Consider the following 25,120-nt stretch of genomic DNA (forward strand, 5'->3'; position numbering starts at 1 on the left):
TTGTCTTTACTTTAATCGTCCGCGCGCGTGTGTGTTTCGTTTTGCTGTGGGCGTGCGTTTTCTTTCTCATGTTTTTTTTTAAAAAAAAAAAAAATTTATGTCCAAGTCATCATACCACGTATAATAGGTTAGCTTATATGTCCAACTCAACGGTGTCAATGTTATGTTAGAAGAATTTAACAGCGTCAAGATAGGCCAATGCTTTGAAATTAGGGACTAATACCACATGTTTGAAATTTTAGGAACCAAGATGAAAATAGGCTAAATTTGAGGGACTAAAATTTGTATTAATCCTGATATTTATAATGAACTTTTTAAGTTTGTTTATTTTTCTTTGAAGATAAAAAAATATTCTTTCTTTGCCATTATTTCCTCATTTTTATTTATTTTCTTCATAGAATTTTTTATCATGAGTTTTTATACTTTGTTTATAACTAGTTTTCAATTTTAAAAAAGTAAGAAAAAATCCACACAAAAAAGATGAAACAGAACAAAACACGGGACAGAATAACTGTCAACTAGTAACCCGAATACTCCTGGCTTAGTGGTGACTGGCTAGGCCACAAGTGAGGCGAGTCTCTGCTCTTTGAGGGCGGGGGTTCGAATCCTCAATTGTTAAAAAGGGTACCGGGGAGGGCTTTACTTGTCGCCCGGCCCGAATCCGGACTAGTCGATCGCTCGGGTACAACTGGCCCAAAGAGGCTGGGGCCCAGAAAAGACGCGGTTAGATACCGGATGGTTTATATCAAAAAAAAAAACTGTCAACTAGTATAAAATTGTTATAAAAAAAAATCCAATTATCAAGACAAGACCGGATGGAGTCATCCCTGTACTGTCCCATGAAGACCCCGAATTTTAAAAAGATCATATAAAATTTGTTATAACCGCTGTTCTGTACAAGTAACCTAAAGAAGCAAACACAAGAGACTATAATAGTTCAATCCTCGTCCTTTCCCCTTTTGAAATACATCTATGATTTATACAACAAAATTGGAGAAAGATATACACTAAATTAGAGAGTAATAAACTTATCTAAATGAAGCAGATTTCAGAGAATCTGATTGCTCTGTTATCTGTGAATCCGAATTTCTAAGGATGTTGAAGATCGAGAAGATAATCATCAACGGAAATGCTCGATCCTTCTCCTTGAGAATAACCACCGGCGCTTCCTTGCCATAAATGGCCGTCAGCACCGCCGCCGCCGCCACCATTCCAGTCCCACCAAAACCCATCATTCATGTCTCTGTTTTCTCTGTGCTCATCAGTTTTCTCATTCTTCTCTTGGGCTTCAACAATCCTCTGGGCATCAACTGCCATGCCGGCATTTGACGCCGCCCCCTGCACCGACCTCGGCGACATTTCTCGTTGCTGCCCGACATAACAAGAAGGCAACATCTCCGGCAGGTTAAGCTTCTCCAACGAGGCCGGTCTCCTCAGGCAGTAGAAAGCCACATCGTGAGCCACCGCTGCCGCCTCCGGCGAAGTATACGTGCCCAACCACAGCCGCTCTTGTGACCCCGGAACTCGAATCTCCGACACCCACTTGCCCCACTTCCTTCGCCGGACTCCCTTGTACTTGATGGCACTGTCCCTGCTTGTGAAGCTGCTTCCATTGTGGTCGCCGGAGCTGCAACTCATCAAAGCAGAAATGGACCGATGTGCGTATGGATTAAATGATTTGTGAGTCGTGAATGGTGATTCTGTGAGTGCTTGTGAGGAGAATCAGAGATCAGAGGATCGTTAAATAGGTTTTGAAGAAGACGATGATGACCTTTGAAGAAGGCAGGGGGCGAGTGTTAATTAATGAAGGTGGACCATGGGATGAAAAGTGAAAACAGAAAGTCAAAATATTCAAAGGTCAAAGCAAGCACTTAAACGCTTTATCCACCACACAACTGATAATCAATGAGGATAATTACTCTCTATTATCCCCTAATTTAGATATTTTCCCTTGCAATTAACAAATAAATGACAATTTCATAGAAACATTTTAATTAAATGGTTTATTGAACAAATTTTTTTTTGTGTGAAAAAAGGTAGGAGAAAAACATAATAATAAGAATACGGATAAAGTAGCATTTACCGTACTTTCATCAAACATCTAAATCTCATTGATAATGTATTTAGCACCTTAATATTATTTTCCAGTATTTTTAATATTATAATCTTATTTATAATTGGTGCGTTGAATGCTACTATATTGGATGCTACTTTACCTCAAGAATAATAGGAAAAAAGAGGAAAATCCTGATGAAGGAAGTAATGTTAATGTATTATAACGTTTGTGTGAAATTATATAATTTTTTTGCAGTCCTATTCATTAGGAAAATATAACTAATTCACACATTTTAAACAAAACAGAATTAGAGAGAAGGACTAATTGGAAGTTAGAATCATGAGAGAAAATCATAAAAATTAAAAGTATTTAAAAGGACTAAATATTTAAATATAAATTTAAAAATACCATGTTGTCCTATCCAAACCCCCTACATTTTCTTTTATATTTTCTCTAACATTTTATTTTTAAAACTAATACGAATTAATAAATATTACTAAATTAAACCTGATTTCTCTCAAAATTTACAATCTCCATAAAAATCAATTAAAAAATATTCAAGCATTGGTCAATCATGTAAAAATTAAAGTTTTATTTTCTTTATAAAAATTAAAATTTTATTTTTAAAATCATCACAAAAATTTTTTGGGAATAAAAATTATACAACTTTATCAAAATTTAGATTATCATATAATTTATTATATAAACAATTTTTAAAAAGTCAAAGAAAATTTGACATATTTAAACTTATTTATTTTACAAACAAATTTTTTTTAGGAATATATCCCCTTGTTGTAATTCTTTTGAGTGAAATGTAATTCGTTTTATATTTGTTAATTTTTTTATATTTTATATTTTATTTGTATTAGCATATAATATAATAGATTATCTAAATTCTTTAATTTTGTTAACATTATATGAATTTTTTATTTTTAAATATGAAATAAGTTTTTTATAAAATAAAAAATAGATTATACAATTTTTTTTGAATTTTTTAAAATCAAGTATATAATAAATTATATAATAATATGAATTTTAATAAAATTATATTAATTTATTTTTAATTAAAATATGTGATGTTTTTAAAAAGAAAATTTTAGCTTTTCATAAACAAAAGGAAACTTCAACTTTTACATGAATGAACAATGTTTGCATATTTTTTAATTGATTTTTATGTACGTTGCATCATGTTTAATTTAATGAATTAACTCGTATTAGTTTTAAAAATAAAATATAAAGAAAAATGTAGGCGGTTTGGATAGAGACAATATAGTATTTTTAAATTTATATTTAAATATTTAGTCTTTTGAAGTAATTTTAATTTTTATGATCATCTCCCATAAATATCACTCCCTATTGGTCCCTCTCTCTAATTCTCCTTTTAAACAATGATAGTTTATATTTTTTTATCTTTCTTTTCAAAAAGCATATTACAATTTTGCCCTTCGATGCAATAAATGAGTATATGGCTAGAATTAAATGTAATTTTGGAATTAAACCAGCGATAAATGTGAAAAACAAAATCCAAAGAGTTCATGTTGCCCTATGTTTTGGTTCTAAAAGTTATCTTATATTTAGAGTTTGTTTGGTCCCAGAGGACGTAAGTGGAGGAAAATTTTAGTAAGTTGGATTTTGAAAAATAGAGATGGGGAACAATGTTTTCAATAATTTTAATAAATTTATCTTTCTCTTCTCATATCTTTTTTTTTTAATCTGATTTCTCTTCTCATATCCATTCTCTCTATAAATATTTTTATCCCACCTTTATATTTTTTTTTAAATTGAAGTCATTACAATTTTTCCTCCCATTTCATCCCATCCCATTCCATCCCTTCTTATTGTGTGGTTAAGAGGAAATAAAATGTATGTATATAAATATATTTTTTGGATGAAACACATAAAAATTCCTCAAATTTGTAAATTCCAAATTAGGAACTAAAAATGGCCTAATCACTTCCTTATTTTTAAAAAAAAAAATTAAAGGTTGCCAGGTCAAAATAAAGGTTATACGGACGGTGGTCGTAGGTAAGTACAAGTGGAAGGGGGGAGAGCCTATCAAAATAAAAACAAGTGGAAGGGTGGAGAAGCGTGAGAGACAAACTTTGTGGGGCTCCTAAACTTTGTGCTCACAAGGCCCACGCGCGCTGTACGCATTGATGCTACACCATCCCCATTAAAATCTTATTTGTGTTATATAGAGAGAAAAACTTTACTCTATTTAAAAGTTACATTATTAAATTTTTATTATATTTCAAAATTTTATTTTCTTAAAATATATATTAAATTGAGATAAATTAAAAAAAAATTATATTTTAAATTAGAGCTAATTAGTTTAAAATTTTATTTGATCTATGTAAAGTTGTTTTATAAATGAGAGGAGATGATTATAGAATAAAGATGTGTTAATTAAATTTTTTTAAAAAATTACACTCTTCTTTAATCACATCTGGTTATTGATATACTTTTTAAATTGTAGACACAATCATAGTTTCAATGAAAAGCAAAATTAGGAAATCATACATCAGTGTCTTTATACAAATTTAAAGATATACACTCTCATCTCTTAAGAATCGTGAAATTAATTAAATTTTCTTTATAAATAGGATTGGACAAAGTATTCTCTTTTGAGTTACTATTAATTAAAGGTACAATCATGTACTCATAAAGTAAATTTAATTATATGACTTGTATTAAGACAAAAAAAATACTCTTTATTTGCTCTATATTAAAGTTGTAGGTTCATATTACACTAATTGATCTTTGTTCCAACTTTAAAGGGAAAAATTGCTAGATTTGCTGATTCCAACCAAACCCTTTTTCCGATTATGCACGAGTTCATTTTGCCTTCTTTTGACCCGTTTATTATCTCTTAATCACAAGTTGTTACTTCTACTCTTAGAATCCGACACTCTTACACCTAATGTTTCAAAAGCCAGACTGGAAGTCGAATCGGAAAAATCAATGGGTCATGGTTCAATCGGTTGGACAATCGGACCGTTCGATCATACCAAAGACGTGTAAATTAATTTAAAACAATATTATATACATATAATTAATATATATGAAAAATATCAAATTATCAAATTATTAAATAATTTAGAAATTCATTTAAATAATCTAAAATTATATTGAAATCACTGAAAATGGACTAAAACCTTATATATTTAAATTTATGTATGTTTAAAATATTTAATAATATTAAAAATTATTAATTCACTCATATCAAAATATTATTTTAAAAGATAGACCAGACATCGAAACAAAAAAGCTAGTGACTCACGGTTTTAACACCACAATATATGAAATTTTCAATGAAATAATACTATATGGTTATAAATAGTCTAAAAATATATTAGGATATTTAAGGGGGTCAATTTTTTATTTTTTTTCTATTTTTTAATTTTTTAGTATTTTTTTAGTCAGGCTTAAAAACCGTTCGGTTTTCTGAAAATTGTTCCGGTTCCCGGTCCAACTTCGGGTTCTGGCTTAATGATGGCTCAACTCCGGTCCAAACTGGCTCAACCATATGAACGGTTTTTTGGTCAAAATCAAGCTGTTAACGAGTCTGGCTGACAACTCAACTGGTTCGACAGTCCGATTCGGCCCGGTTCTTTAATCATTACTTACACCCATACAATAATAATTATCATGGTGGTTATATCCTTCTTGTGGCTCTTCTCTAAACATTTCACATATTCTTTGCTCAAGAACGTCTCTGAGTTGGATTTACCATTTAGGCTTCATATCTTAATTAAACAAACTCGACATTATCTGCATTGAAAATTCTTTTATTGCCCTTTTCCATCATTCCTTCAAAGACCAGTTTAGCAAGATACTATCTTCGATCCTTAATATAAAAATTAATTTAAATTTTAATTTGGTTTTAAATATAAGACTCTAATATAGTTTGTCTCTTATATTTATTTATTTATTTTTTAAATAGTCCTTGTAGTAGTTATACATGTTAAAAATTTCATCAAAAGATAGTTTTAGCTAATACACATGATTAGTAAGGGTATTCTAGGAAAAACAACAAATAATTATTATGAATAATGAATTTAACAAATTTTCTTAATCTACTCAAATTAATTAACAAACTTTTATATTAAAAACCAAAGGTAATATATATTTTTAACATGCTGAAGGCTGTAATTGTAGTTTTTATTAATACTATTACTTTAGTTTCCTTTGCTGATTTAAATTTCTACTCTTTTACTAAATCTGTATTATAAAATTTTCCTTTAATCTCAGAAATATTTGTCCTTTGTTTAAAAGAAAACTGCAATCAAAACAAGTAGCAATGAATTAGAAGCAACTTTAGAAATTAGAACAGGAAACGCGTGGAATTGGCCAAAAAAATATCAGCGCGTGGAGAAACGATATTGTGAATTATCGATTACGGGGTGTTTGGATAGAAACCAAACCATAATTTCAGAAGTGCTTTTACGAATTACAAAGTAAATATGTGGAGGAGGTTACCTTGTTTTGCGGAAAAGTAATTCTGAAACCTATGTTTTGGTTTTGCCAAACACCCCTACGTTATCCATGACGTTGCTACTGGAAAATTGGAAGCCAAGTAGAGGCGGTTAAGAATTTTTAGGCAGTGCCTGCCAAATCCCAACTCACCAATTAATCAGCTCTCAAATTTTTTCGGAAAAATAATAATATGAAAAACAAAATTGAAAAGTTATTTTGCATGAAATAAAATTAAAATCACGGCTTCAGAATTTCAAATTAATTTCTCTTAATTTATTATATGGCACAAGAATTGAATTACTTTACAAATTATCTTGATACATATTTTGTTTAATTATCAATGTTTTGAGCTACTGATTGATTACTTTTATATTATTGTCATCTGGGTTAGTTTTTGTTAATTGTTTTTTCAAGATAGGTGCATCATTTTGTTAGTAGAAGAAATTAATCCCTTTAAAAAGTTAATATAATAAAATAATAATCGCTATTTTAAAATGAGGAAGTAAGAAGTATTCTAAAAATTTATAAAAGCTTCAAAGTAATAATTTTTTGAAAAAGAATAAAAGGAATATCTTGTTGAATCAGTGTAAATGACAATACTTAGTTTCTGTCCTTAACATAAGACCTTGTTTGACTTTTATTTTGATCATAAATATAATATCCAAATATATTTTATCTCTATTGTTTATCTATTTTTTTTCAAAGTAATCCTTATAGTAATAGTAATTCTAACCAATAAACTTGATTAGTAAAAATATGTTAGGAAAGACAACACCTATTCATTATAACTAACTAACTTAACTTATTTTCTTAATTTACTCAAATTAGTTAATTAACTTTTATATTTAGGATTAGAGGTAGTATTAGATAAAAGAAGGAGTATCTTGAATTTCAACACGTGTGGTACTGGGGAAGAAACTTGACTGAGAAAATGACCAAGGCTTCAACTTGGCCCTCTGTTTCAATTCATCATTAAATTGTCAAAGTGGAATTTTGTCGGTTTTTTTGTTGATATTAATGTCCAGACTCTTTGAAGGGGTCTCCCCGTCACCCATCCGTCCATGAAAGAGAATCCATTTCAGTTCCCCCCCACTTGGAAAAAGACATTACAAACAAATTTAAAAATAATTTTATACCATACTATAAATATATGAATGGGTTTAGTTCCAATTTGTGTGAAACTACTTTTAAAAAGTGTTTTTACTATAAATCAAACACTCCAAAATGTTAATTAATAATCCTATTAATCATTTCTCTTTTCTAATTTTCTTTACCATAGTTGTGCTTTTTAATTTATATGTAGTTGGAATTTATATATACCTTTTTTCATCTTATAATAATTTGCCTCAGACAGTTATGCATGCCGGAATTTTAAATTTTGATTTAAATTCACAAATGAATAATTTAACATTTATCCCTTTTTTATTAAAATTCCCCTATATATATACACCCCTGCTTCACATTACAAGTCATTTTTAACTAATTCACACGTATTAATAAAAATAATTAAAAGTATTGAATTTATTAAGAAAATTCAACTGATTCTCAATATTATCCTTATTAACCATGTTATATTCTAAACTCATTTTATTCTCTGACTTTTCTCATGGACATACGTAGCAAAAGATATTTAATACTCATTAAAACTAAGTTGATACCTTATAAAAAGGACTCAGAATGCTTATTAGTTGGAAGTTTATAATAGGGACAAGAGAGAATATCAATTTAAAATTTGTATAATTTATCCATTGCTAAAATTTTAACTTGGTTAGGGTTTTATGCTAGCAATATCAGGGCCAATTCAAAGTTTACAGTTTTTAATTTTTAGCCGAGTTATCCATGTTAATTGCATAGATAATAGGAATCATGGAAGTAATGATTAAAAAAAACCAAAACATATTTATTCTAAATAACTAATATATAATTTCTGGTCTTTAATATAAAAGTTAATTGAACATTCAATTTGGTCCAAATATAAAACCCCATTCATTTTGTTTCATATATTTATCTATTTTACTCTCAACTTTCAAGTAATCCTTATGATGATTCTACATATTGGGGGAGTTATTATCAATAACTCAAATGCACATGATTATTAAGCATATTTTAGGAAAAAAAATATCTATTTATTAAAAATAACTAATTTTTTAATATTTACAAATTAATTATCTAGCGCTTATATTAAAGGAGAATTCTACAAAAAAGAATCTTGAAATTACTAAATCTCCAACAAAAATTTCCTATTAAAATATGTTGTTACTTGCAAATTTAATCTAGTCAAAACCTATTAAAGTGTTGTTAGGAAAGTTGATTTCGGCTTTAACAATTCTAAGCTTCTTTTTGTAGGATTATCCCTTGTATTATGGACCAAAGGTAGTATTAATTAATTACCTCAACATCTATAAATCAGTTAGTTTCTACTATTTCCTATCTTTAATATAAGATCTAATTGATTAATTTGAAGAGATCAAAGAAGATACTAAATTGCTCTAAAGTATTTATATTTATTATTTTTTTAAAACTAATTTGCCTCATTTATGCATTGATATATAATCTAATAATACCTATAAATATTTTAAATAGGGGGTGTTTGATTGTGTCTCATCCCAACAACTTGTCCTTGTCCCAATCATTTTGGGATAGGAAAGTTTTCAGAGCAGGATAAAGAGGGAGGGGACAAAATTATTTCGAGACCACATCCCGTTCTGGTCTCGTTTCAATATATTATCTTTATTTTTAATTGTTATAAATTTATTTTATTTATCATTGTAATAGTATTTTGGTAATGATATTTATCAATTGTTACTTTTCTATTTGTTTATAAGTTGTTTTATATATGTTACATGATATTTTTTGCTGTGAAGATTTTAAGTTTGTTTATTTTTTGTCTTTGAAGATTATTAAAAAAAAAAAAAGAAGCTTTCTTGGCCATTATTTCCTTATTTTTATTTATTCTTTTTACCGTAAGTTTTTTTACTTCGTCTATAACTAGTTTTTAATTTTAAAAAATAAAAAGAAATTAAAAAAAAAGATGAAACAAGACGTGACACAGAATGAAAAAGTCATCCTGTCTTATTTATCATGACATAACTAGGACATAGACATCCTATGAACACCTCTAATTTTAGAAAGATCATATAAAATTTGTTATCATTAAGTAATGGGTTAAGGTGCAATTTTAACAACAGAGTTTACCTGAAAGAGCATTGGGCACCATAAAGTTTATTCGAGTGCAAAAATATACATGAAGTTGTCAAAAGGGAGCATCTGGCACCATACCGTTAAGGTCCGTCAGTTTACCGTTAGAGGGGCCCAGAAAGTCAGTTTTAAGGTGCATTTTTAACAACAAAGTTTGCATCAAAGGGCATTAAGCACCATGAAATTTACTTGGGTGTAAAAATATACATTAACTTTGTAAAAGGAAAAAAATAACAAAATTCTTCAACCTTCATAAACATCCATTAATTTTATTCTTTTTGGTCTCACCAAATGTTATATTTTCTCTCTATAAATTTCCATTTCCAAGCCGATCCATCTTTCTCTTATCATAGTCAACACGCACACTCTCTCTGTCATGTTGTTTTCTAAGCCTTCAAGCCTTTTATATGTATTTAAGCAAAACACATCTTTCCCTTCTAAGATATGAGGTTTATTGCTTGCATCCAAATACTACCTCCAATCCTTAATATAGGCTGCAATGAACTAATTTGAGGAGATTAAAAATAAATAAATAAATTACTTTAAAATATTATATTATCTTTATTTTTAATTGTTATAAATTTATTTTATTTATCATTGTAATAGTATTTTGGTAATGATATTTATCAATTGTTACTTTTGTATTTGTTTATAAGTTGTTTTGTATATGTTACATGATATTTTTTGCCATGAAGATTTTAAGTTTGTTTATTTTTTGTCTTTGAAGATTATTTAAAAAAAAGCTTTCTTTGCCATTATTTTCTTATTTTTATTTATTCTTTTTATATAATTTGTATCATAAGTTTTTGTACTTCGTCTATAACTAGTTTTTAATTTCAAAAAATAAAAAGAAATTAAAAAAAAAAGATGAAACAAGACGTGATACAGAATGAAAAAGTCATCCTGTCTCACTTATCGAGACAGAATTGGGACATAGACATCCTATGAACACTTCTAATTTTAGAAAGATCATATAAAATTTGTTATAATTAAGTAATTACATAACTTTTTGAATTTTCTTAGATTATTCAACTATTCAACTAGTACTATATTAAACATATTAAGCGTAGGAGGTAGGGCTATTCACGGGACGGATCGGGATCGGGACATGCCCGTCTCGGTTCCGTCCCGATAAACAGTAACGGGACAAAAAATTTGTCCTGTGTCCTGGCCCATCCCGGGGTTGTCCCAGTCCTGGTCGGGACGGGACGGGACGGATCCGGGACGTCCAGAAATTTTTTTTTTTATTTTTTTAAGTTTTTTAATTTTTAAAATTTTTTTAAATAAAATCAGATTTTTTTAATTATATTTTTTTGGGCTTAAACTTTAAATAAAATTAGATTTCTAAAAATTCTAATCATCAATAATCTCAGATCATTAACAAATATAAAAATTCTAAATAAATATATCTAATTCTATACAATAGTCTCAAATCTTAAAAAAAAAATAAAAAAATGATATTGTATAAATAGGATAAAAAATTAAAAAATTAAAATAAAAAAGAAAGGAACCGGGATGGGACGACCCCGTCCTGTGTCCCGTCCTGTCCCATCCCAATAGGACTGGGACCGGAACGGGGTTGAACACCCCTAGCAGGAGGTAGTGTGTGTGTCTATATATATATATATATATATATATATATATATATAACCGGTGTACTGTACAAGTTAGTTAAAGAAGCAAAGACAAAAGACTATAATAATTCAATCCTCGTCCTTTCCCCTTTTGAAATACATTTATGATTTATACAACAAAATTGGAGAAAGATAAAACAGATTGGCGTAGGGCAATAAATTCGTGTTTTCTGCTTCTCTGAAGGAAGCAAATTTCTGAGAATCTGATTGCTCTGTTATGTGTGAATCCGAATTTCTAAGAATGTTGAAGATCGAGAAGATAATCATCAACGGAAATGCTCGATGTTTCTCCTTGAGAATAACCGCCGGCGATTCCTTGCCCTAAATGGCCGTCAGCACCGCCACTGCCGCCGCCCCCGTCACCATTCCAGTCCCACCAAAACCCATCATTCATGTCTCTGTTTTCTCTGTGCTCATCAGTTTTCTCGTTCCTCTCTTCTGCTTCCACAATCCTCTGCGCATCAACTGCCATGCCGGCATTTGACGCCGCAGCCTGCACCGACCTCGGCGACATTTCTCGTTGCTGCTGGACATAACAAGAAGGCAACATCTCCGGTAGGTTAAGCTTCTCCAACGACGCCGGTCTCTTCAGGCAGTAGAAAGCCACGTCGTGAGCCACCGCTGCCGCCTCCGGCGAAGTATACGTGCCCAACCACAGCCGCTCTTGTGACCCCGGAACTCGAATCTCCGACACCCACTTGCCCCACTTCCTTCGCCGGACTCCCTTGTACTTGACGGCACTCTCCCTGCTTGTGAAGCTGCTTCCATTGTTGTCGCCGGAGCTGCAACTCATCAAAGCAGAAATGGACCGATGTGCGTATGGACTAAATGATTTGTGAATCGTGAATGGTGATTCTGTGAGTGCTTGTGAGTTGTGAGGAATCAGAGATAAGAGGATCGTTAAATAGCTTTTGAAGAAGAAGATGATGACCTTTGAAGAAGGTAGGGGGCGAGTGTTAATTAATGAAGGTGGACCATGGAATATGAAATAGAAAGTCAAAATATTCAAAGGTCAAAGCAAACACTCAAATGCTTCAGCAACCACGCAGCTGATAATCTGATACTCCTCCGGTCCTAATTATAAGACCCAATTGATTTATTTGAGGAGATTAAGGAAGTAAGTTAAGTTGGTTATTTATAATAAATAAGTGTTGTCATTCTTAAAATATCCTTGCTAATTAAGTATATTGGCTAAACTATCATTATTAGAAGGATTATCTTGGAGAAAAATGCATAAATATAAGAAACAAAATGGATTGGGTCTTATAATTAGGACTAAATAAAAAGTCAAATTGGGTCTTATAATAAGGACCGGAGGAGTATTTCTGTAGTTCTGGTGTCTATGGTCTGTACTCCACGGCTCTACCTTATACTTTTTCCTAGTTGAATAAATCATTAGTCTCTATTGTCTCCTAAATTAGATATTTGGGAAAATGACACATAAACAAGTTTGAAAATATGAAATGCTAATTTAAAAAGCCAAAAAAAATATAATGACAGAGAGAGAAGTCCATCCCAAATTGAAATTTTGAAATTAAGTGAAATAAAAAAAATACCTTTTGTCTTTTCTTTTTTTAAAATCTTAATTCCTCAGTGGTGGCCGGCGGCCAGTAGCCACAACTCCTTGACCATTTGGGCCAATAGTTGCCGGCAGTGGTTGTCGGCCGCCGGCTACCGGTGAGGGGCTGAGGTTTTTTTTTTAAAGACAAAAGACATTTTTGTCATTTCATTGAATTTCAAAATTCCAATTTAAAAAGTACTTTCCTCTCTGTCATTACATTTCCTTAGCTTTCTAAATTGGCATATTACATTTTCAAGCTTCTTTATTTGTCATTTTTCCTGGATATTTTTCCTTGCAATTAACAAATAAATGACAATTTGATAGAAACATTTTGATTAAATAGTTTATTGAACAAAACTTTTTTTGTGAAAAAAGTTAGGAGAAAAATTTAATAATAAGGATAAATTAGTATTTACCATACTTTGATGTTATTTCTGAATTGCATCGAAGATTCGAATCTTAATGATAGTGCATTTAGTATTTTAATATTATTTTTTTAGTACTTTTAATATTGTAATCTTATTTATAATACATTCAGTACTTAAAATTATAAGAAAATTTGAAGCTGTAAACAAAATTAGTATGTCGAATACTACTGAAAAGTAGCATCAAGATATTGGATGCTACTTTACCTCAAGAATCACGAGATAAAAGAGAAAAATCCTAACGAAGAAAGTAAATTTAATGCATTATAAATTTTGTGTTTGTATTCTTTATCTTTCTTTTTGAAAAATAAATTCACAATTTTGCCATTCAATGCAATAAATGAATAATGTCTGGAATTAAACCAGCAATAAATGAGAGAAAAAGAATCCAAACAGTTCATGTTGCCCTATGTTTTGGTTCTAGAAGCTGTCTTATATTTAGAGTTCGTTTGGTCAGAAGTGGGGGGAAATTTTAATAAGTTGGATTTTAAAAAATAGAAAGGGGGAGCAATCTTTTTTATAATTTTAATAAAGTTTTCCTTCTCTTCTCATATCTATTCTCTTTATAAATATTTTTATCCTGTCCCATCCATTCTTACAGTGTGGTTAAAGAGAAAATAAAATACATAAATATATTTTTTGGATGAAACACATAAAAATTCCTCAAATTTGTAAATTCCAAATTAGGAACTAAAAATGGCCTAATCACTTCCTTAATTTTTTTTTTTTTGGAAAAAAAATATTTAAAGGTAAGGTCAAAATAAAGGTTATGTGGACGGTGGTCATGGGTAAGCACAAGTGGAAGGGTGAAGAAGTTTGTGAGACGAACTTTGTGACGCTCCTAAACTTTGTGCTCACAAGGCCCACGCGCGCTGTACGCATTGATGCTACATCATGCGCTTTAAAATCTTATTTGTGTTATATAGAGAGAAAAAATTTATTCTGTTTAAAAGTTACATTATTAAATTTTTATTATATTTTAAAATGTCATTTTCTTAAAATATATATTAAATTGAGATAAATTTAAAAAAATTTATATTCTAAAGTAAAGCTAATTAGTTTAAAGTTTTATTTGATTTGTCTAAAGTCGTTTTATAGATAAGAGGATATGATTATAGAATCAAGATGTGTTAAGTAAATTTTTTTAAAAAATTATACTCTTCTTTAATCACATCTGGTCATTGATATACCTTTTAAATTTTAGACACAATCACTAGTTTCAATGAAAAGCAAAATTAGAAAATCATACATCATTGTCTTTGTACAAATTTAAAGATATACACTTTCATCTTTTAAGAATCATGAAATTAATTAAATTTTCTTTATAAATAGGATTGGAAAAAGTATTCTCTTTTGAGTTCCTATTAATTAAAGGTACAATCATATACTCATAAAGTAAGTTTAATTATATGACCTGTATTAAAACAAAAAAAAATACTATTTGTTTGCTCTATATTAAAATGTAGGTTCAGATTACACTAATTGATCTTTGTTCCAACTTTAAAGGGAAAAATTGCTAGATTTGCATATTTCAACAAATCTTTTTTCTGATTATGCACAAGTTCATTTTGCCTCCTTTTGACCTGTTTATTAGCTTATAATCACAAGTTATTCTTACACCCATACAATAATAATTATCATGGTGGTTATATCCTCCTTGTGGATCTTCTCCAAACATTTCACATATTCTTTGCTTGAGAGCATCTCTGAGTTGGATTACCGTTTAGACTTCATATCTTAATCAAACAAGCTCAACATTATCTACATAAAAAATTCTTTTATTGCCCCTTTCCGCTATTCCCTCAAAGACTAGTTTAACAAGATATCATATTCGATCCTTAATATAAAAACTACTTTAGCTTTCAATTTAGTTTTAAATATAAGACTCTAATCTACTTTGTCTCTTATATTTATTTATTTTTTTCAAAGTAGTTCTTGTAGTAGTTGCACATGTTAAAGATTTTATCAAATGGTAGTCTTAGCTAATACATATTATTAGTAAAGGTATTCTAAAGAAGAAAATAAATATTTATTATGAATAAGGAATTTAACAAGCTTTTTTAATCTATTCAAATTAATTAACAAACTCATATATTGAAAAAATGGATGTAGTATATATTTTAACATGCTGAAGGCTGTAATTGTAGTTTTTGGTTAATACTATTACTTTAGTTTCCTTTTCTAATTTAAATTTCTACTCTTTTACTAAATCTGTATTATAAACTTTTCCTTTAATCTCAGAAATATTTGTCCCTTTTTTAGAAGAAAACTGCAATCAAAACAAGTAGTAATGAATTAGAAGCTTCTTTAGAAATGAGAACAGGAAACGCGTGGAATTGGCGGGGAAAAAAAATATCAGCGCGTGGAGAAACGATGTTGTGAATTACGTTATCCATGACGTTGCTGCCGGAAAATTGGAAGCCAAGTGGAGGCGGTCAAGAATTTTGATGCAGTGCCTCCCGAGTCCCAATCCACCAATTAATCAGCTCTCAAATTTTTTCAGAAAAATAATAATATGAAAAATAAAATTAAAAAGTTATTTTGCATGAAATACAATTAAAATCACGGCTTCAGAATTTCAAATTAATTTCTCTTAATTTATATATATATGGCACAAGAATTAAATTACTTTACAGATTATCTTGATATATATTTTGTTTAATTATCAATGTTTTGAGCTACTGATTGATTACTTTTATATTATTGTCATCTGAGTTAGTTTTTCTTAATTGTTTTTTCACGATAGGTGCATCATTTTGTTAGTAGAAGAAATTAACCCCTTTAAAAAGTTAATATAATAAAATAAGAATCGTTATTTTAAAATTATGAAGCGAGAAGTATTATAAAAATTTATAAAAGCTTTAAAGTAATAATTTTTTGAAAAAAGAATAAAAGGAATATCTTGTTGAATCAGTGAAAATGACAATATTAGGCAAAAGGAGGAGTATATTGAATTTCAATATTAATGGCCAGGGGGTCAACCTGGCCCTCCCTTCCACTTCATCGTTAAATTGTCAAAAGCCAGTTGCGGGCGGTGTTTTGGCCAAAACAAAAAAAAAACTGAGGGCGGTGACTACAAGGTGAAATTTTGTCGGTTTTTTGTTGATATTAATGTTCAGACTCTTTGACGGGGTCTCCCATCACGCAACACCTATCCATTCATGAAAGAGAGTCCATTTCAATTCTTCCCCACTTGGAAAAAGACACTACAAATAAATTTAAAAATAATTTTGTAGCATACGATAAATGTATGAATGGATTTAGTTACAAGTTTGTGTGAAACTGCTTTTATAAAATGTCTTTACTATGAATCAATCACCTCAAAATGTTAATTAAAATTAATTAAAAATAATAAAAATATAAAAATATAATTTTAAAAAATGTCATGTTTCAAAATTGTCGCTTATAAAAAGCAACCGGGAAATTATTTATAAATTACATGGTTGGATGAAAAAATAATCCTATTAATCATTTCTCTTTTCTAATTTTCTTTACCATAGTTGTGCTTTTTAATTTATATGTAGTTGGAATTTATATATACCTTTTTTAATCCTATAATAATTTGCCTAAGGCAGTTATGCATGCCGGAATTTTAAATTTTGATTTAAATTCACAAATGAATAATTTATCATTTATCCCTTTTTTTAATAAAAATTCCCGTATATATACCCCTCCTTCACATTACAAGTCATTTTTAACTAATTCACACATATTAATAAAAATAGTTAAAAATATCGAATTTGTTAAGAAAATTCAACTGATTCTAAATATTATCCTTATTAACTATGTTAAATTCTAAACTCATTTTATTCTCTGACTTTTCTCATGGACATACCTAGCAAAAGATATTTAATACTCATTAAAACTAAGTAGATACCTTATAAAAAAGACTCAGCATACTTATTAGTTGAAAGTTTATAATAGGGATAAGAGAGAGCATCAATTTAAAATTTTTATAATTTATCCATTGCTGAAATTTTAACTCGGCTAGGGTTATTTTTAGCTAAGGAAAAATGCTAGCAATATCAGGGCCAATCCAAAGTTTACAGTTTTTACTTTTTACTCGAGTTTTCCATATTAATTACATAGATAATAGGAATGATGGAGGTAATGATTAAAGAAAACTAAAACATATTTATTATAAAAGGTTAATATAATCTTTCTTCCATCAAATTTGTCTTTATTTTTGTTTTAGTCTCTCAAATTTCAAATTATAAGTTTTGGTCTCTCTAGGAGCAAAATAGTCAAGATTTTAATTGTATTATAAGGACCAATATTTTAAATGAAAAGAAATTTGAACGACTAAAACCTGTAGTTTGAAATTTAAGGGATCAAAACCAAAATGAGGACAAATTTGAAGGACAAAAAATTATGTTAACCCTATTATAAATAACTAATATACAACTTTTGATCTTTAATATAAAATTTAATTGAACATTTAATTTGGTCCAAATATAAAACCCCACTCACTTTGTCTAACATATTTATCCATTTTGCTCTCAACTCTCAAGTAATCTCTATGATAGTTCTACATATTGGGGGAGTTATTATCAATATGTAACTCAAATGCACACGATTATTAAGCATATTTTAGAAAAAACAACATCTATTTATTAAAAATAACTAATTTAACTAATTTTTTAATATTTATAAATTAATTATCTAGTGCATATATTAAAAGAGAATCCTACAAAAAAAATCTTGAAATTACTAAATCTCAAATAAAAAATTCCTACAAAAATATACTGTTATTTGCAAATTCAATATCGTCAAAACCTATTAAAGTGTTGTTAGGAAACTTGATTTCAGATTTAACAATGCTAAGCTTCTTTTTGTAGGATTCTCCCTTATATTATGGACCAAAGGTAGTATTAATTAATTACCTTAACATCTATAAATTAGTTAGTTTCTACTATCTCCTATCTCTAATATAAAATCTAGTTAATTAATTTGAAGGGATTAAGAAAGATTCTAAATTGTTCTAAAGTATTTATATTTATCATTTTTTTCCATACTAACTTGTCTCATTTATGCAGACTGAGAATGACGGGTTTATTCTCTCCGCGTGAGGGCCTGATTCTCTCCTCTGTGAGAGCGGTTTCTTTTCACTCGTAGCATGAGTGCTTTCTCCTCTGTTGTGGGGTGGCCACAAGCGGCCGTATTCTGAAATTGCTTAAATGGATATTGCAATGGGTGAGCATCTAAACTGCGAGCTAGATTGGGGGTTTTGTAGTGGTAGGGAAATTGGTTGCAACCAGAGCAATTAATCGAATGACATTTCGAAAGGCGATTGAAAGAGGTTGGGGTGTTAAAGGGAAGCTTGAAATTGTGTTTGCTGAGGAAAATATCTACACATTTCATTTTGAGCTCAAACATGAGTTTGAGAGAGTTCTTAGAGATGGTCCGTGGGCGGTAGAAGGGTTTCTTTTGAACCTTTGCCCCTAGTCGCCGTTGCTAACGGTGAATGAATTTCTTACTTCTAAGTGTGTATACTGGATTCAAGTACACAATCTACCACTGAAGATCATGACCAAGAAGAACATTGTGAAGATCGGTGCGGCGATTGGAGAGGTAATATGTTTCGAGGAACCTAAGCTAAATGATTTGCTGTTTTGAAATTTTGTACGCATTAGAGTTGAAGTTGATTTAACTAAACCCCTTACGGTGGGTCTCTGGATTCTGAGACTAGACTTGGAGAAAGTGTGGGCATCGGTGTGCCATGAAAAGCTGCAAAGTTTTTGTTATACTTGTGGGAGGGTTGGACATGATTTAAGAATATGTGATTCTGAACGAGTTATGGCTGAATTTGATCCTTCTCAACCTATGTATTCGGCAGCATTGCGTGTAAACCCCGTCAAGATAATGGCAGCGGTGGTAATGATCAGGGAAGGGGAAGGAGTCTCTGTGCACATAGAGATGGCGCGTGAGGAGTCGTCTTCCCGTAGGAGCGTGGAGGAGGTACGCTCAAAGGGGGGTATGGAAGGCCGTTACACAGTTAGCAGAGATGCGGAACAACAGGGGGTACAACAGAACACGTGGGTTGAAGGTGTTGGTAGCATGAATGTTTCAGAAGGTGGATCAGCAAAGGGGCTCCTACACTTGGATATTGGTCCGAATAGCGAAATGGATTATGAAGAAGTGAACAGCCCAGAGAAAGGTAAGGAACTAAAGGAGGATTCCCTGAATCAACAAGCAAGCCCACCCAACGAGAAGTATGATTTGAAGAAACCATTTGAGTCACAGAAAGGCCCTGAAAAGACAAGAAGCCCAAAGACAATGAGAATGGAAAGGAAAAGGTGGATTAGTCCATCTAAGCACTGCAGGAAAACTCTGTTTCAAGGGTCTCTGGTCTTACGCCTATCTCGTACCTCTGAGCCTTATATTGTTGAACTTCCAGAGGAGAGTGAGGAGGTAGGGGAACAAACGCCCCCTTGGGATGGCAGCAACTTACTCCAGATAACCTATGAAGGCTCTCTGGTCCATAAACTTGCCAAAGTTACGTTGAAAAGAAGTCTGGAGGATGCGGAGTAGCTCCAACAAGCAAAAAGACAGAAGACAAAGTTTGTGGAGGCAGAATTCCTTAATGTTATAGGTGAGAATCATGTAGTTTTCTCTGAAGGTTAGAACAACCCTCTAAATGGAAAAAAGAAGAAGCGTAAGGCTAAGTACTATGGGGCAGGGTTGGTCGACATTCCAATAAAAGAAGTTTCATGTGTCAAGTTTTTGACTAAAGATGGGGTTTCTCAACAGTTCGTTTTCTCTACTGAAGGGCTTGGTGCCCAGCCTCAAAGGGCCACCAAGTTGCCATAAGTCTCATATGCTGGAACTGTGAAGGGCTTGGGGCGGCCTTGACAGGCAAGAATATGAGATTCTTGTGTGGAAAATATAAGCCCTCCCTAGTGTTTCTTATGGAGACTAGAGTTCATGTGAGGAAGGTGGATCGTTGTCGTAGGAGTTTGGGTTTTTAGAACAAAGTATACGTGGAACCAGTGGGTATAGGGGGTGGTTTAGCTCTCTGGTGGAGAGAGGGTATAAACCTAGAGGTGATCTTAGTTGAAAGCAACATTATACATGTCAAGGTTATGTTAGGTCTTGATGCTATACATGGTTTTATCTCCTTTGTGTACAGGCCACCCACGATACAGAATCGAAGAACTTGGTGGAGAAGATTAAGGGGTCTCAATCCTGGGGATAATGTCCCCTGGTTATGCTGTGGAGACTTCAACGATCTATTATACGGCTTCGAAAAGGAGGGGGTCGTACAAGACCATTGAGATCATTTGAAGAGTTTCAGTCTTTTTTGTCATCTTGTCAGCTCATGGATTTGGACTACAAGGGGATGAGATTTACCTGGTCAAACAACTGTTTGGAAGGGGCAGATGTAAAAGAGTGACTGGATAGAGCAGTGTGCAATGGAGTCTGGAGAAATGCTTGTCCTAATGCCCAGATTAGTATTCTTGAGCCGTTGGGTTCTGATCACTCTCCCGTGCTTCTTATTCCTAGCTATGATGGCTGTCATGGGGATAAAGTTTTTAAATTTCAATTAAACTGGATTGATCACTGTCATTATGATGATTTGATTAAACAGAATTGGCACTTTAATGTTGACTCTTATGATGATAGCTTGTTATCTTTCATTTCCTGTTTAAAGCAAGTTAGAAGAATTCTTGTGGACTGGAGTAAAAACGATTTTCCTAATAATAATAAAGTGTTATGTGAGCTTTTGGCTGAGTTTAGAAACTATTATGAGGGGGAGTGGAATGAGGTTAATGCTAGGAAAAGCTAGGGCTTTAGTAGCTAAAATGGAAGAGGTTTGGAGTCGTGAGGAGAAATACTGGTTCCAATGGTCACGGGTAAATTGGCTAACTTGGGGTGATGACAATTCAAAATTTTTTCATGCCATTACTGCTCAACATAGAAGAAGAAATAAGATAGTGCGACTAAAGTTAAAAAATGATTCGTGGACTGATAATATTCAAGAAATAAATCAATGTTTTGGTGATTTTTACAAATCTTTGTTCTCTAGAAGTAATAATTTGATGTGTGACCCGGTTCTGTCTTATGTTCCTGCTGTCATTGATGATTGTGATAATGCTGTGTTGCTGAGGCCTATTACGGATGAGGAAGTAAAGGCTGCTGCTCATGAATTAGGGGGTTTAAAGGCCCCTAGACCTGATGGTTTCCCAGGGGTGTTCTATCAACATTCCTGGGAAAGTATAGGTCCTTCTATTTGTTACTAGGTGCATTTCTGTTTTAAAAATAATGCTGGGATTGAGGGAATTAATGAAACAGACCTTATTCTCATTCCTAAAGTGGATTCTCCTGAGATAGTAAACCATTTTAGACCCATTAGCCTTTGTAATTTCTACTACAAAATTTTCTCAAAGATTCTTTGTAATAGGATGAGACCCCTTTTAAGCAGAATTATTACAGAGCAACAAAGAGCTTTAGTCCCTCGATGTCAAATGTAGGATAATATTTTCATGGTCCATGAAGCATTCCATTATTTGAAAAACAAGTTAGGGAATACGTATGAGTTTGCTATCAAGCTAGACCTGAATAAAGCTTATAACAGGGTAGAATGGGGATTTTTAGAAGCTATTCTTTTAAAAATGAACTAAATGGGTTCAGAACATAACGAATTGTGTCTCTTCTGTGAAATTTAATCTTAGGGTGGAAGGAAAAAAAATTGATGATTTTAAGCCAAACTATGGTCTGAGGCAAGGGGACCCTCTTTCCCCTTATCTTTTCATAATTGTAGCTGATGTTTTCTCTCGTATGGTTAGCTCCCACGTGCTTAGGGGTGATCTTCAAGGGATTAAATTGGCTAACAGCTGCCCTGTCTTGTCACACTGTCTCTTTGCTGATGACTCGATATTTTTCTTAAGGGCAAATAAGAAAAATTGTATGCTTTTCAAGAGTTTATTAGAAATTTATTGTAAAGCGTATGGTCAAAGAGTAAACCTGGAAAAATCCTGTGTGTTTGTCTCTAAAAATGCTCCTGAAACTATAGGGAATATGGTGAGTCACAGCCTTGGTATTACTGTGGTGTCTTCCCCAGGAAATTACTTGGGACTACCTATTCTCTGGGGAAGATCAAAAGTGGAAGGCTTAGCCTTTGTTAGGGATAAAATAAGGAGGAAAATCATGGGCTGGAATAAAAAATTTCTTTCACAAGCAAGGAGGGAAGTCCTTATAAAATCAATAGCTAATGCTATTCCTACCTACCCTATGGCTTGTACTTGTGCTGAATTAGATAGTATTATCTCTAGTTTCTGGTGGGGAGATGGTGAGAGTGGTAGGAAAATTCACTGGAAGACATGGAGGAGTCTTTCAAAATCCAAAAGAGAGGGGGGTTTAGGTTTCAAAGATTTTCAGGATTATAATCTTGCTCTTCTTGGAAAACAATACTGGCGGCTAATGACTGAACCGAATGAGCTCTGGGCTAGAATACTTAAAGGAATTTATTTCCCTAATTGCTCCTTCTTAAATGCGAAGAAAGGGGCAAGAGCCTCTTGGGTTTGGAACAGTGTCCTTGATGGTAGAAAGATTTTCTCTGGTACATCCTTTGGAGAGTAGGTGATGGGAGGAAGATAATGTGTGGCAGGAGTTGTAGATTCCAGATCTAGAGAGCTTTCGTATACCAGGAGGTCCTGTTCCAAAAGACATAAAGGAGTTGATGGTCTCAGACCTGCTACACCAAGGAAGGTGGAATCTTAGAAACCTTCCAGCTTCAGACAGTGTTGCACAAGCTATCCAAAATATTAGACTTCCTAGGTCCGAATTAGAGGATTGCATGATATGGATTGGGAGTGTGAATGGAGTTTACTTGGTTAAATGGGGCTATAAATGGCTTCAGTGTCATAAACCTGTCTCTCCTAATAGGGGTCCTAGTTCTTCTACTCAGGTGCCTTCTGATTTGTGGAAAGAAATTTGGGGTCTTAAAGTTCAACCAAAAATTAAACATTTTTTGTGGAAGGCTTGCTCCAAGGCCTTACCTACTAATGAAGTTGTTGTAAAAAAGAAATGCCTTGTTTCTCCTTTTTGCAGTCATTGTTATGGTCACATTGAAACTATTGAACATTGTTTACTCTTATGTGATTGGGTGCGTAGAGTTTGGTTTGCCTCACTACTTGCTATTGTGGTGCATGAGCTAAATGTGGTTTCCTTTGATTTTTGGCTTGCTAAAATCTTACATGAACTTAAGCAGGATGACTTTTTGAAAGCTGTGGTGGCCTATGTGTGTTGGTACATTTGGAAGGCTCGTTGTGGTTTGATTTTTTAGAACAAAAAACCCAAATTTGAATTGGTTTTGACTACTGCTTCTACTGATGTAAATGAACTGTGGTGTGTTAAACCCTGGAATGAATCTCAATCGGTTTCCTCAGCTAATGAATAAGAAGATATGGTTTGGTCTCCTCCAACTCCTAATAGTTTAAAATTAAATGTTGATGGCTCTTTTGTAACAGGTACAAACCGTAGTGGTGTGGGCTTTGTACTGCGAGATGCTCGGGGCCAAGTGGTAGATCTGTTCTGTCAAAAAGGTAGAGCACTATTAGTTTTTGAGAGTTAAGTTGAGGCGTTACATCAGGCTATCTTTTGCTATAAAGATAGAGAGTTATGCAAGGTGGATGTGGAATCAAACTATCTTCCTCTGGTAAAAGCAATCAAGGAAAATACTCATTGCCCTGATTGAAAAGCAAACGGGTTAGTTGCTGATTGAAAGGGCTTTTTTGCTTCCTTTACAGACTTTAGCTTATCCTTTGTTCCTAGAAAGTGCAATTTGGTAGTTGATTGGCTAGCCAAATCTGGATGTAAGGGGATGTGGTTTTTTGGTTGGGAGTTGGCTCCCCCATCCCCTCTTTTGTTTTTGCTTACTTCTGATAGGTCGAACTATAGAGAAGGCATAGGATGAGCCTCTGTTTCTTTGGAATTAATATACATCGTTTCTTTGACAAAAAAAAACTTTTCTCATTTATGCATTGATATCAAATCTAATAATATCCATAAACATTTTAGACAGGGGTGTTCAATTGTGTCTAGTCCTAATAACCCGTCCTTGTCCCAGACATTTTGGGACAAGAAAGTTTTCGAAACAAGACAAAAAGGGAGGGGGAAAAAATTATTTTGGGACCGCGTCTCGTCTCAATGTATTATCTTTGTTTTTAATTGTTATAAATTTATTTTATTTATCATTGTAATAGTATTTTGATAATAATATTTATCAATTATTACTTTTTTATTTGTTTATAAGTTGTTTTGTAAGGGTTACATGATATTTTTTGCAGTGAAGATTTTAAGTTTGTTTATTTTTTATCGTTGAAGATTATTAAAAAAAATTCTTTCTTTGCTATTATTTCCTTATTTTTATTTACTTTCTTTATATAATTTTTATCATGAGTTTTTGTACTTCGTCTATAACTAGTTTTCAATTAAAAAGATGGACCAGGCGTCTCACTTATCGGAACAGGACCGGGATATGGATGTCCCATGTACACCTCTAATCTTAGAAAGATAATATAAAATTTGTTATAATTAAGTAATTGTGTAACTTCTTTTAATTTTCTTAGATTATTCAACTAGTACTATATTAAACATGTTAAGAGCAGGAGGCAGTGTGTGTGTATATATTTATAACCGGTGTACTGTACAAGTAACCTAAAGAAGAAAAGACAAATGACTATAATAGTTCAATCCTCGTCCTTTCCCCTTTTGAAATACATTTATGATTTATACAACAAAATTGGAGAAAGATGTACACCAAACCCTA

General features: G+C 31.9%; 2 protein-coding genes across 2 annotated transcripts; both read right to left on the bottom strand.

The window, feature by feature from the left end:
- Positions 1–1,089: 1,089 nt before the first annotated feature.
- LOC114760561 (ethylene-responsive transcription factor ERF019-like) lies at positions 1,090–1,638 on the bottom strand. Its single transcript, XM_028949824.1, has one exon. The coding sequence runs from the start codon at positions 1,636–1,638 to the stop codon at positions 1,090–1,092; it is 549 nt and encodes a 182-aa protein (XP_028805657.1).
- A 9,952-nt stretch (positions 1,639–11,590) lies between these two features.
- Positions 11,591–12,157, bottom strand: LOC114760562 (ethylene-responsive transcription factor ERF019-like). The gene has a single exon (XM_028949826.1). The coding sequence runs from the start codon at positions 12,155–12,157 to the stop codon at positions 11,600–11,602; it is 558 nt and encodes a 185-aa protein (XP_028805659.1). The 3' UTR covers positions 11,591–11,599.
- Positions 12,158–25,120: the final 12,963 nt, after the last annotated feature.

The sequence above is a fragment of the Neltuma alba genome, unplaced genomic scaffold (assembly GCF_004799145.2).
Source record: "Neltuma alba isolate B1F8T4 unplaced genomic scaffold, ASM479914v2 tig00010998_pilon, whole genome shotgun sequence".
In the NCBI taxonomy this organism is placed as follows: Eukaryota; Viridiplantae; Streptophyta; class Magnoliopsida; order Fabales; family Fabaceae; genus Neltuma; species Neltuma alba.